Source organism: Aptenodytes patagonicus, chromosome 7 (genome assembly GCF_965638725.1).
Source record: "Aptenodytes patagonicus chromosome 7, bAptPat1.pri.cur, whole genome shotgun sequence".
Lineage (NCBI taxonomy): Eukaryota > Metazoa > Chordata > Aves > Sphenisciformes > Spheniscidae > Aptenodytes > Aptenodytes patagonicus.
In genome coordinates, this window is record NC_134955.1 from 19,883,259 (window position 1) to 19,897,363 (window position 14,105).

General features: G+C 41.6%; 1 protein-coding gene across 7 annotated transcripts in view; it reads right to left on the reverse strand.

Annotated features, from left to right (window-relative positions):
• AP2A2 (adaptor related protein complex 2 subunit alpha 2) overlaps positions 1-14,105 on the reverse strand; it is a 57,009-nt gene that overhangs the window by 9,568 nt on the left and 33,336 nt on the right. For 4 of the 7 annotated variants that reach the window (XM_076344237.1, XM_076344235.1, XM_076344230.1 and 1 more), the window contains exons 5-14: positions 12,581-12,710; positions 8,721-8,822; positions 7,143-7,251; positions 6,497-6,644; positions 5,897-6,065; positions 4,596-4,733; positions 3,168-3,350; positions 2,049-2,146; positions 1,642-1,873; positions 611-784 (exon numbers count right to left, since the gene is read on the reverse strand). In XM_076344237.1, coding sequence (XP_076200352.1) covers positions 611-784; positions 1,642-1,873; positions 2,049-2,146; positions 3,168-3,350; positions 4,596-4,733; positions 5,897-6,065; positions 6,497-6,644; positions 7,143-7,251; positions 8,721-8,822; positions 12,581-12,710 — 1,483 coding nt within the window. Of the gene's footprint in view, positions 1-610; positions 785-1,641; positions 1,874-2,048; positions 2,147-3,167; positions 3,351-4,595; positions 4,734-5,896; positions 6,066-6,496; positions 6,648-7,142; positions 7,252-8,720; positions 8,823-12,580; positions 12,711-14,105 lie in introns of all 7 variants that reach the window. The other 3 variants (XM_076344236.1, XM_076344234.1, XM_076344232.1) reach the window with 1 other exon arrangement.

Genomic DNA, 14,105 nt, shown 5'->3' on the forward strand with positions numbered 1-14,105 from the left:
TACATTATGGAAACGATTCATGCTACCAGCTTTAATTGACAATAAAATCAGAAGTTTCAGCTCAGAAGAAACAAGATTGTGACCTTGTCTACCATAACTGAACTCAAATAAACAGTAACAACATTATATTAAGGACATCTGTGTTAAGTCAAGTGTTGTTCACTTCTAGGAAAAACAGTAACAACCCGAAATAAGATGCAAAATATATACCATGTTAGACAAATCAGAAAAACAGCTGTTACTTTGAAATTCAAGTTATTCCTTTTGAATATGTTAATATTATCATCTCACCTTCACTGCAATTTCACTGGCAAGGAAATTACCATTTCTAAGTTTACAGGAATATTTTTCAAACTAACAACATAGAAGGTATTTTTTTAGGCTGCAGACAGTTTGTCCCCATTTATATAAGATTTCCAAAGGAAAATTGCATCCAAGCATGCGGTGGGGGGAAAGCAGCTGTATGTTCCCCTGTTACCTTATAGCAAACACCCATAGTCTTGAATTTGAGATGAGAAGTTTTAAACACCTAAAAAGCCACTTCAAGGAAACCATTCTTTTATCACTTGCACACTGTCTAAATTAGTGAAATAACAGCTTTTAAACTCACAACAGCACTGGCATTGACAGAGGCAGGTTCAGTGCTTCCATTCATATCAGAGCTCCTCTCCTTTTTGATCTCTTCCAGGTCAGTAACTGTGCCTGGGCCTTTCTTCTTCTTGAGTTTAGCCAAAATAGAAGATTCCCTCTCTGGAAAGGGAGGCATTTCTTCCAGCACTGTAGCCTTACCACAGAAAAAAGGTGTATTAGTTAAACCTACAAAAAAAGCCAAACCAGCTTCTGAATCTTTGAAGAGATACACCCTTATAGATTGCATGAAGCAAAAGCAGAAGTAATTATCCACACAGAAAGCAACTATGCAGTTCATTGTACAGTGATGGAGTAGACTTGCTTTTTAAAAAAAGAAAAAAAAAAATTTAAAACTTTTTGAAGTCCTCCCAAAGCAGTTCTTTAAGAGAACAGAAGCATTCTGTTCACTTCTCTGGTACAGTGCTATTAAAAAAAAAAAAAATTATATCATAGAAGACCTAATAATCCTTAAGTCAAGCAGACCTAGACTGAAACCACAGATCACCCAAAGATCTAGTCACACCTAACCATTTATTAGCTGTCAAGACTAAATGTGCCATGCTCTGGCCAGACCTGAGAGCATCAGGTTAAAACACTGTGAACTTCTAGAGACAAAAAAGAAAAAAAAAAAAAAGAATTCAGCACAATTACAAGTTTCCTGCCCACCATCAAGTAAGTCCTCAAAACAAAGCACTAGCCTTTTGGTATCTGAATACTGTAGGACCCTGTACTACGCCAGCTTTCACTGGCTTCTCAGCTCCAGATTAGCATGCTTTAATGGTCATTTGTCCCACTAAAGCAGTAACAACTTTGATTTTAGCTCTAAATTAAAGATGACTGCAGTTGAATTAGGTAGACCAAAAGAATCAGCGCCCACATTGTGGATCCTTAATCCTGCATTAAGATTTCTGAGCAATCAGGTAAAGTTTAGTGGAGTTTACTTGTTGACAGAAGACACAGCTAAAGGAGTTCTCCATAGTAAAAAAAAAAAAAAAAAATCTTGATACCTACCAATATATCAGTACTGGCAATAGTACTGAGCCTCAAATACTCAACAGCTCTCTGCTGCAGCTCAACATCAGCATTTTTTAGCTGACTGTCACTGCGCAATACATCTTGAATTGTAGTTTTGATTTCTGGAAACAGGTTCACAAACTTGATGTAGGTAGACAGAAGCAGAGCTCGGGTAGGAACACTACACAGATGAAACTTGGAATGTAGCAAGTTGAACTGGATGAGGGGACTTAAAAGATAGGAAAAAAAGAATTTGTTCAGTTTCTGTAGACATGATAGTTCTTAATGTGTTACTAGCAAGAGCCGAATCATTTGTTAACTGGCCTTTAGGAATATTAAATAGACATCAGATTCTTTACAGAAAGCGTTACTACTTCAATTGAGTATTTTAAAAGGTGTTTTACCTTGATCTCGGATCACCTGCTATCAGATTCCCAAATTCTCCCAAGATGTAGCCACCTACTTTTACAAGATTCTCATGGCATGCTGGAGCTTGAAGGGCCTGTAAGAACACATTACTAGTCATCAATCTGTAGTGTATCAAAAAAGATCTTTTCTGTCACTTCCATGTCCAGTTCCCTAGTCTACTTTCCTGTAAGAGCATACCATAAGTCTAGGCACTATAGAGCACTTTGAGAAAAGCATGATAGGTGGTATGACTTTATAGAAGAATCTCTAACATAAGTATTACTTGCTTAAGAGCACCGAGGCCCATCTAGCAGCACTGTGGACTTCTGAGGACAGATACAGCTGCTTAGGTTTCCCGTTACATCTTTAGGGGTGTCAGAAGGATGTTAATATACTTAATCTAAACCTTGCAAGAATGTGCTGAAGTTATCCAAGATAAAAATACTGTCTTTATCGAGTATGAAGAAACACATAGGAGGGATGAGTTCCGAAAGTTAGCTTAAACATTCAGGAAAAGAAATAAAAAAAGTGGAAAGCCCATATGAAGAATCCAAACAAAGTCAGAGCAACAAGGCCAGACATTTGAAAGTGTTCTCCTTTAATAGTTCAAATTCCAGTTTTATCAGATCCTGAACAGAAGGAATGGGTATGTGCTTCAAGAAGGATCATCAAGTTATTTTGAGTATTTTGGATTCCTGCATGCGGAAAACTCAAAAAAAAAGGGCAAGCCACCCTGTAAAAGGCTTCTATTTTTACTACATTTCAGTAATTTTCAAGGTAATGTAATTTCCTTACTAAGCCATCCATTCAATGCCATCCACCAAAGTAACAAGAAACCCAGCATAACCCACCCTGCCCTCCCTCACCAAAACCAGAACAGTACCAGGTATATTCTACATTACTTAAGCCAGAGAAGCTTCTCATCAACTTAATACAGTCTCTGGCTCTAAAAATCTATGATGCTACTGTTACGGAAAGCTTCAGCAGCATTTTGTTGAAATATTCAGGATCATATTTTTACTCCTCCCTAACATGGGGAAGCACATGCTAGATCACGTGGTGTTTACTTAATTCCTGCCTCATTTTGAAAGGGAATTGAAAACAGTTCTTCTCACCTCAAAAACAGTCTTTGCTGCATACCCTTGAACATCATCCCTGTTGATGACAATCTGAATAACTCGATACCACACTTCTTCACTGACATAGTCACCAGCAATGCGAATCAGATTCAAGATTGTATCCACATACCAGGTATAGTCCACGGCATACTTCTCAGCTAGAATTGCAACTTTCAGAACCTGAACACACATAATAGAATAAAGAAGGTTGACTAGCTTCTACTATAAGCTGTGTATCAAGATTCACTTTCATATACACCTAGCGATACCAAGCTTGCTCACTTGCTCCCACAGCTAAGGTGAAAGATGAACATTAAAATTCTGTGCCAGAACACACCAGTTACCAGGTACATAATGCTTTCTCCATAATGCATTCGAATATGTTGCATATGTGGCTTTTCAACTGGTCCAGTGCAATTTATTGAACACTTTGTTTGCTATAAAAACAAGATCTAAACCATCACTGAGACAGGACCAAGTAGGAAATTGGAGACCTCTAAAAAAAAAGTGGAAACTCAAGCTAGCAGACACAGACCAGAGTCACCAAAATATAGCTGACTTTTTCAGGTCATACTAAGATTCCTATATCCTGAAGCAAACAATCAGCATAGGAAGAGACCTCCACATGATTTGTTATCAGTTGCATTTATACTGACCTATTAAGAGTAGTAAATTAACAGAATGAAATTCACATTATCTGCCAAGTCAGGGTAGATTGCCAACTGCAACAAGACAGTACAAGAAGTAAATCAACTAACACTGTATTCTATGTTAACTTCTCCATCAAGAAACTTTAGCACCTAACTAAGCTAAATAATTACTGTAAGTACAGGTTTTGGCTACCATTCTACGAAGGTCATTCAGCGAGTATTTAAACTTTTGCATTTTTTTTCCTGCTGGGAGGAAGGAGATAGATATCATGCCTCTCTCTTAGCTGATTATAAGGTATTGTTTTTGGGAATCCTTAGACTGAGAGAATGTTCTCACAACATACACAGCATGAAGTTCTACCTACAAGTAAGTATTTATCACACTAATTTTTGAAGCTATTGAACAGTTGACTAGAGTAGGACATAACCCTCAGATCTAGAGATTGGATTTGCTCAAGCAGCGATAAAACTCACTTCACTTTCTATATGCAATGCCCTGAGACCAAGATTAGTTTTTAAAATTCCTAGTTTCCAAGGGTTCCCCCTCCCCCCATTAGTTTAACCTAAACAAAGAACATTCTTTGCTATTAAACTACAAACTTAGGGTTTCGGGGGTTGAGTTTGGGGTTGGTTTTGGTTTGTTTTTGGTTTTTGGGTTTTTTTTAACCACCATGAAAAAGAATCTCTATCACAGACTATCTAGCATCCCAATCAATAAGTGATCCATATGGTGCCAAAGCCAGCTATGAAAAAATTAAGGAAACACAAATCTCACAATTTCTTCTCTAATGGAATAATCAGCAGTCTCCAAGTAATTCAGCATTTCAGCCACAATCTGTTGGGCATTGCTTCGGTCACACATTGCGTACAGGAGATCTACAGCTCTTTGTCGTACACTTACATCTCTTTCAGTCTGCAAAAGCACACACAGCAGAAGGTCAAGATGATTTCATCTTTATTTGGAAAGCACATGCAACTTACTGAAGAGATGAAACTTACTATAATCCCTCATCAAATTTTTAAAAAAATGCATTTTCATAATCTTTCAGACGCACAATGAACTTAGATATACCCTTCACACAAGCTATGAGTTTCTCACGTTATTCTCGCTTTCAGTCACCTAGAAAGAGGTCACTGGAGATTCAGACAGCTTCCTGCTTTTAGATAGTATTACAAAAATTCAAATCATCGGGTTTTGTTTCTGTAGTATACGTATTCAAATCTGTGGAAGTGCTGAAAAGGATGGAGGAGTTTGTACAGAATAATCCACTATTACCCTAACTAGAGTGAATGAGTTTGTGGTCCACTGTGCACTGGGTAACTGGCACCACTGGCCACAAATGCACTAATGACTGGCTGAAATTGTCAAATTGTCACCAGGCCAATAGGCAACTAGCTACCTGCAAGTTTAGTGTTGGACTTGCCTTGTATCAACAGAAGCCCAGCTAGAGCAGATACGTACTTTAAAGTTAGACAAATGTATTAATATGCTACAGCATGAGCTTGGAAGAACACATTACATGTAAACACTGAAGTGTGCAAGTAAATTTACACGCAAGTCAGCCTTCCCCTTTTGACTTCTGCTTTTTCACATAAACATGGCCTGGGAACATGTCTTTCTGGTCTCTTGACTTTCTGATTCTGCAGTGGAAGTTGATCTGCTCTACTGCTCCCCATAAGCTACTGTAATGAAGGAATAGTGTCTGATACCAGCAAGACCGTAATAAAACAAAGTCTTCCCAGCGTTCTCTGTTTTGAAATTCCATGTTTTGAAAGAATTATTTATCTTCAGTCTACAGCTTGAGGAAATACTGAAGTGTTACAGGGACCACAGCTACAAGTATCAGATTTACTAGTAAGCTGCAGAAATAAACTGAAGCTGACCTCTATTGTTGCCAGCACAGCAAGATTTTGCAGGATTAAGGAAAAAACCTAAAGCAGACTTTTGAGAATAACTCATTTGGTCCCCAAGTATTATTAGCTTAATTGGGGATGGGGGGCTTGGGGCATTGGGGAGAGGGCATTGAGGCAGGAGAGAAAACAACACTTAAACAGACTGCACACTTAAATATTTACCTTCAATGCATTGATAACTGTTTCTATGTGTGTTTTCACAGCCTCATGTGAGAATTCAGAGCTGGCAAGCGTGCACATGCTTTCCAGTGCTAGGTAACGCAAATTAGTTTCTCGGTGCTGCAAGAACTGACCTAGCTGGTTACAGGCACGGACTAGTAGATTTGGCTCACTGCACAGAACAGGAGAGAAAGTGAAAGGGTTAAAAGCAACAGGTTTGAGAACACCCAGTACAGAATACTATTTCTGCAGTGGAAATTTCATAAAATACTTCAAAGTGTCTGCTAGAATGCCCCACTGGTGAAATGAAAATTCAGATACTGTGAGCAAATAATCTCTGTTGGATTAGAATGGTGGGGTCAATATAAAACACCCAAAAAAAAAATCTGCAAGAAACAAAGCAATAAAAAATATGCTGACAGCAACACAGTTCATTAATACTGTTCAATTCCATTGCTGTGGTTGTGTTCCAACCTAGTAAGCCACTTCATATTCTGTTCTCTCCCCCTTCCCCCAGCAAAATTCCATTTAGTGTTCAAGACAAAGCCACGGCTTTTCACTTAAAAAAAATCCTCTCATAATAGAAGTGTTCTTACAGCTTACCTGTCATGATGTATAATTAAGCTTATTGCCTCAAACAGCACAGCATTCTTTGCATTTGAGTGTTGTACTTTTTTTGACTTTGGTGGCTCCTGCGCTTTGTTAAGAATAGTTTCCAGGCATTCTGTTAGACGACCACGTACCGCAGGGTCTTCTAGAGAAGAACAAGCCGTTGGACAACTTCATTTTGCTCAACACCCTAATCCCTACCTTAGGCCTTCCACCTTGCTAAATCTGAATAAACTGAAATGTATTCCGATACAGTTCACCCTCCCCCAGTATACAGTTGGCAAAAGAATTCTAAGCCACAGTTCTATCTGGGTGTTACTAAAAGCCAAATATGATCTGCGCTATAATATATTTCAAGGCTTTAATATAGTTGATAACATTAAAGAATGTTTAAAATGGCACTTGCAACTGGTTTATGAGATGCACACTGGTTTGACACTTCGTTAAAATTAAGCACAACATAATTCAAAAGGCCACATAGCTTAGAGCAATCTGAAACACTCAAGAGCACAGACTTCAGTATCCTTGTCTTAAGACAATGTGCTTGCACTCCAAGTTATGATAACACTACAGCACAGTAGCTCTTTGGAGACAGTGTACTGCATAAAAGAGATGACCACTGTTATGATTTGTGCATTACCTGGAGGTGGATAGCACTGTAACAGCCTCAGAAGTTTCACAGATAACCAAGGAGCAGGAACAAAGTAGTATGTATAGTCCTGAAGATCTGTTGATGCAGAAGTTACAATCTGTAAAATAAGCAGGCAGCATGTCAGCTACTGAAGTTAAGTGATGCGCAATCATGAGAAGGACCCAAAGAATACTGTAGGTCACCTTTGACAGAGGCTTAAAAACTACGTCACTAGCAATATTTAATTCAGTACATACACTGCGAGTATACCATCAGGTTCCCTAGTAACAGAAATTAAGTTTTACAAATACAGTAGAGTCTAGGAAGTCTCTTCCCGAAAGCATACTTGCTTTTCTTAAGAATGAAGATGACCATCTTGTAACACCAAAACATTTAAGTAAAAGCTTAACTTTCTTTGGTTCAGCAATTCTAGATTCAGCCAACAGAAAGCCTAAATATAGTGTTATATTTGACTGCTGATAGGTGAACCTGGCATTCAAGCACAAGATGCTATGACAGACTGAACTAAAAGCAGAAGGACCAACCAACACCTTCAGTAATATTCAAACTCCAGAGCAAAGAACAGATAGCTTTCACAGAAGAGGTTTACGTGCACAGTGAAATGTGATAAGGGTTAGATTAGGTTTCAAAGGGAGTACCCCTCTTCATGGATTTCTTCTCCCCCTTTGATTCTAGGGTAAGCATGAGTTTGGCACTAGCTCTGCTCAAAGAAATTCCATCTAATTCTTAATGCTCCATTACAGGACAGCTATGCACTTCCCTCAGCACACCCTTGCTTTTAAGTATTAGACAAAATCTTTGTATTTTAAAAGAAATTAAAATTTCTCCTAACTACAAGTAATTTTGGGCATAAGGCTGTGTAAATCTGGGTCTAAAATACATTTGTGAAGTAGTATCCTCCCATGTCTTGCATACCTTCCAAAAGGCAAAAATCAAACAAAACAGTAACATAAGTTTTCCAGCATGAAGATGCTAACTTACAGAAATGTCTCTCCACTCTTCCCTGCACCCCCTGCCCCTGCTTAACGCCCTATACCCATTTACGGAATATCAAATGCTTATGATTATTAACCTAGCAGTAGCTCAAAAGAGGGAATAGGAAGAAGACTCATCTTGTAAAAAGCTTAGATAAAAGTTAGAAGCACAGGTTATGTTTCTGAGGGTTCTGTGCAGAAGTTTGCAGAATCAGTCTCTGATCCAACTACTCTTTGGTGTTATAGTAACATAAAATGAGGATTAAAAACTCAGCTGCATCATGAGGATCCTTTCAAATACAAGTAGCTGAAAGACACCTTTTTGCTAACATAGACTTGGAGCATAGTAAAGATTACACCAAGAAAGTTTGAGCAAGCTAATACAGTTTTCTGCCCTGGTAAGCAACAAGAGTTAAGAGATTAGCTGAACCAGCTATATGAAGTGAAACTGAATCATCTTCACTTGTAATGGTACACTAAACTAATATGACCTAGAAAACTGAACAAATAAGCAACAGTAAGCTAACCTGACCTAGAAAGCTGAGTAAATTAAGCAACAGTGAAGTATTATCAGGGTTATCGTCGGACTCACTCTGCTTAATCTAGACACTGCCAAGGAGACTGAAGTTTTAAACTCTTCTGGGTTCTTCTGTGCCAAAGTGGTGATCAGACTTGTAGCTGCAGTAACCACACCCTAGAAAATAAACAAAGCAATACATTCAATTTTATAACAGTTTAAGATGCTGCCCATTAACGCCTTTCACTTCAAGTATTTTTTAATACACAACAAAACTAAGTTTATCCCCATGACAAAGCCCCACATTAAAAAGCCCTTTATTTGGCTAGTAGCTAGACTACTTACACATCTTCAAAATCATAGAATTATAGAATAGTTTGGGTTGGAAGGGACCTCTAAAGGTCATCTAGTCCTACCCCCCTGCAATGAGCAGGGACATCTTCAACTACATCAGGTTGCTCAGAGCCCCATCCAACCTGACCTTGATGGGGTCAGGTCCAACCTGACCAGGGATGGGGCATCCACCACCTCTCTGGGCAACCTGTTCCAGTGTTGCACCACCCTCAGCATAAAAAATTTCTTCCTTACATCTAGTCTAAATCTACCCCCCTTTAGTTTAAAGCCATTCCCCCTTGTCCTGTCGCAACAGGCTCTGCTAAAAAGATTGCCACCATCTTTTTTATAAGCCCCCTTTAAGTACTGATAGGCTGCAATAAGGTCTCCCCAAAGCCTTCTCTTCTCCAGGCTGAACAATGCCAACTCTCTCAGCCTTTCTTCATAGGAGAGGTGTTCCATCCCCCTCATCATTTTTGTGACCCTCCTCTGGACCCGCTCCAACAGGTCTGTGTCTTTCTTATGCTGAGGGCTCCAGAGCTGGACACAGTACTCCAGGTGAGGTCTCACCAGAGCAGAGTAGAGGGGCAGAATCACCTCCCTCAACCTGCTGGCCACGCTTCTTTTGATGTGACCCAGGATACGGTTCTTCTCACAAGAAGAGAGCCAAAGAGAACCTCCATCCTTTATTGGATGCGGGGGGCAACATTGTCACTGAGGATGAGGAGAAGGCTGAGGTACTCTATGCCTTCTTTGCCTCAGTCCTTAACAGGCAGACCAGTTATCATCAGGGTACTCGGCCCCCCGAGCTGGAAGACAGGGATGGCGAGCAGGATGAACCCCCCGTAATCCAAGAGGAAGCAGTCAACGACCTGCTACGCCACCTGGACGCTCACAAGTCTATGGGGCCGGATGGGATCCACCCGAGAGTGCTGAGGGAGCTGGCGGAGGAGCTCACCAAGCCGCTCTCCATCATTTATCAGCAGTCCTGGTTAACAGGGGAGGTCCCGGACGACTGGAGGCTTGCCAATGTGACGCCCATCTACAAGAAGGGCCGGAAGGAGGATCCGGGGAACTACAGGCCTGTCAGCCTGACCTCGGTGCCGGGGAAGATGATGGAGCGGTTCATCTTGAGGGCGCTCACAAGGCATGAGCGGGACAACCAGGGGATCCGGCCTAGCCAGCACGGATTCATGAGAGGCAGGGCCTGCTTGACCAGCCTGATCTCCTTCTATGACCAGGTGACCCGCCTAGTGGATGAGGGAAAGGCTGTGGATGTGGTCTACCTGGACTTCAGTAAGGCCTTTGACACTGTCTCCCACAGCATTCTCCTCGAGAAGCTGGTGGCTCATGGCTTAGACAGGTGGACTCTGCACTGGGTAAAAAACTGGCTGGACGGCCAGGCCCAGAGAGTTGTGGTGAATGGAGTTACATCCAGTTGGTAGCCGGTCACGAGCGGTGTTCCCCAGGGCTCAGTACTGGGGCCGGTCTTGTTCAATATCTTTATCAATGATCTGGATGAGGGGATGGAGTGCTCCCTCAGTAAGTTTGCAGACGACACCAAGTTGGGCGGGAGCGTTGATCTGCTCGAGGGTAGGAAGGTTCTGCAGAGGGACCTGGACAGGCTGGATGGATGGGCCGAGGCCAACTCTATGAGATTCAACAAGGCCAAGTGCCAGGTCCTGCACTTGGGACACAACAACCCCATGCAGCGCTACAGGCTTGGGGAAGAGTGGCTGGAAAGCTGCCTGTCGGAAAAGGACCTGGGGGCGTTGGTCGACAGCCAGCTGAACATGAGCTGGCAGTGTGCCCAGGTGGCCAAGAAGGCCAATGGCATCCTGGCCTGTATCAGAACTAGTGTGGCCAGCAGGAGTAGGGAAGTGATCGTGCCCCTGCACTCGGCACTGGTGAGGCCTCACCTCGAATACTGTGTTCAGTTTTGGGCCCCTCACTACAAGAAGGATATTGAGGTGCTGGAGCGTGGCCAGAGAAGGGCAACGAGGCTGGTGAGGGGTCTGGAGAACAAGCCTTATGAGGAGCAGCTGAGGGAACTGGGGTGGTTTAGCCTGGAGAAGAGGAGGCTGAGGGGAGACCTCATCGCTCTCTACAACTACCTGAAAGGAGGTTGTAACGAGGTGGGTGTTGGTCTCTTCTCCCAAGTAACTAGCAATAGGACAAGAGGAAATGGCCTCAAGTTGCGCCAGGGGAGGTTTAGATTGGATGTGAGGAAAAATTTCTTTACTGGAAGAGTGGTTAAACATTGGAAGAGGCTGCCCAGGGAAGTAGTTGAGTCCCCATCCCTGGAGGTATTTAAAAGATGAGTAGATGAGGCGCTTAGGGACATGGTTTAGTGGGCATGGTGGTGTTGGGTCGATGGTTGGACTCGATGATCTTAGAGGTCTTTTCCAACCTCTGATTCTATGATTCTACGGTTGGCCTTCCGGGCCGCAAGCACACATTGCTGGCTCATGTCCAGCTTTTCATCCACCAGTACCCCCATGTCCTTCTCCTCAGAGCTGCTCTCAATCCCTTCATCCCCCAGCCTGTATCGATACTGGGGGTTGCCCCGACCCAGGTGCACGACCTTGCACTTGACCTTGTTAAACCTCATGAGGTTCACACAGGCCCACTTCTTGAGCTTGTCCAGGTCCCTCTGGATGGCATCCCATCCCTGTGGTGCGTTGACCGCACCACTCAGCTTGGTGTCATCTGCAAACTCGCTGAGGGTGCACTCGATCCCACTGTCTATGTCACTGATGAAGATATTAAACAGTACCAGTCCCAATACGGACCCCAATCCAACAGAATTTTCAACAACATGATACTGCCGGGCTTGCAGAGCATTTAATGCTATTTTTCTGTTAGCTTTGTCTCATGTTTGGATAGTACATCTAAAATAACAGAAAGCTATATTAAAATAAAGCCTGGATGCAAATTGTCTTATTACACAAGAGAAGCATGAGTAGAAGAAATAGGATGCAGCAGACCATCCAGGAAAGATTTCTGACAACCCAACATGAAGAGAGAGCTTTGTGTAACCCAAGTATTTTATATTACTTCAGACTAAAGCACTCTTATTACTGCTGAAGCACAGATCTTAATAGCCTTACTTTCATAAAGTAACTAGACAGGGGGAAAAAAATAGAGTCCCTTATCTAGAAAAATAGGTTTTTCTGAACCAGCAAGATAAGAATGACAACATGGACACCACAGGACAAGGAAGTCCAGGCACCGACAAATAAGGCCTTGTATTTTTAGTGCAGGTCTAGTCTTAAAAGGCCTAGGAAAATTAGTATTACACCTATGCAATATGGCTTCGGATCACAAGGCACAGGATTAATTTATTTACAGCCAGAGCAAAAGAAGAAGTTGTGCATACCATTCTTATATCTCCAAGAAAAAGGTAAACAAAGCTTTATTAAAAATATATACAGCAACTAAAAAGGACAACTCCTTCCATTTCTTTCCCCATGCCTGAAGAAAACAGCAACCCACTTGCCTGAAAGACTCTAGAAGAAATAAATTAATAGTGTATTTAACAGCAGAAGTGACATGATTCTCTATAAAGAGTAGGCCTGAGAAGCATAATGAAGCTGATTTACCAAGTGCTGGTCATTGAGGAGATGCACCACTCTAGATGTCCAGTCTCCCATGGGGACAAGGTCAGGAGAAGTTCTATATAAACGCAGCAAGCATAAGGCAGCACTCTGCTTCACACTATCCATAGTATCTCTACAAGACATAAATATGTGTTTAAAATACAGTGGTTAAGTCACAGCAGTACTTGCAGGCTAGCATTACGCTAGTCTTTGCACTGACTCAGCATCCCTAGCCAGGTAGCATCTTTTCGACAGAAGTTGAAACAGAAGTTCACAAACTTCTATGTTATAGTATTTGTTCTTCTTAATTTTGCCCAGGAAGTTTTACTAGTCAAGTTTTCAAGCATTACATATGTCTAGTAGCCTCTATAATGATTCTTTGCAACTTACGAGTGACATTTCACATCTTTTTATCAGAATTGAAAGTTCATTAGATAAGCACAGGCTCATCTAAACCACAAGAACAAGCTTCTTTCAAACTGACTCAAGTCAAACAGTCAAGGTACGCTATATTATGCATGCAACCAAAGCTGGATCTTCTGATAGGTCCTGCATATCAGATACAAATCATTAACTACTCAACAGCTTCAGTACCTACAGCTAGCATGCAAGCTGGCTAGCTATCACCAAGCATGCAACCCACAACTATTCACCTTGCCATCCATGCTGCTGGCACAGAAATGGACTATTTTAAGAGCAGCATGCTCCTATTCTAGTTCAGTAAACTCCCTTTCACAAAGTAGTCAATTAAGCATTTTGTATTTTGCACAAACAACAGCTAAAAAAATGTACAGAGCATTAGCACTGAAAGTTTTAAGAGGCAGTTTATACTGTGCAATCTTGGTTAAATGTTCAGAAACCTCCACACCCCCAGTAGAAGTTCAGTCTACCTATTCTTTATGAATTTACCAGTTTTCTGTGAGATCAAATTGTACCTTGGTTAAAAAAAAACAGAAGACAATCCTATTCCTCCCCTCCCTGCCCGCTCCCTCCAATTTATATTCAAGCCAAGGGAGCTACACTAAAGTTGCAAATGTAACGGACAGTGCTCATTCTGCACCGGTCACTTAGATGTGACATGTGTATGTACACATACACATTTTATATATATTCTCTTAGAAATGCAGAAGGAATTAGGCCCTGAAGACTGATCTCAGAACATAAACACAGCTCAAAGTTCAAACAAATCTGAACTGAAGGTTCTGCGCTCTGTCTGTGATTGATGACCCTAAGTGAAATTTTTGGAACTTTTAAAGGTTATCTTATTAAAACCCATGACTCATCATTGCAGTGTTGTCTCCGCTATGCTACATGGAGAATAGCACCTGGCAAGGGCAGTGCAGGACAGGACAGCAACAAGCCTGACAGGGACCCAGAACACGCCATCTCTAAACATGCGCCCTTACATAGGGAATTCCATGTCTGAGAAAGGTGGAATTACGGGATAGATTCTCCCCCATTTGCTCCACCAGACCAGACCCATATTGAGGATCAGGTGCTAGCTGTTTATTCTTCTCTTTCTGGCCCA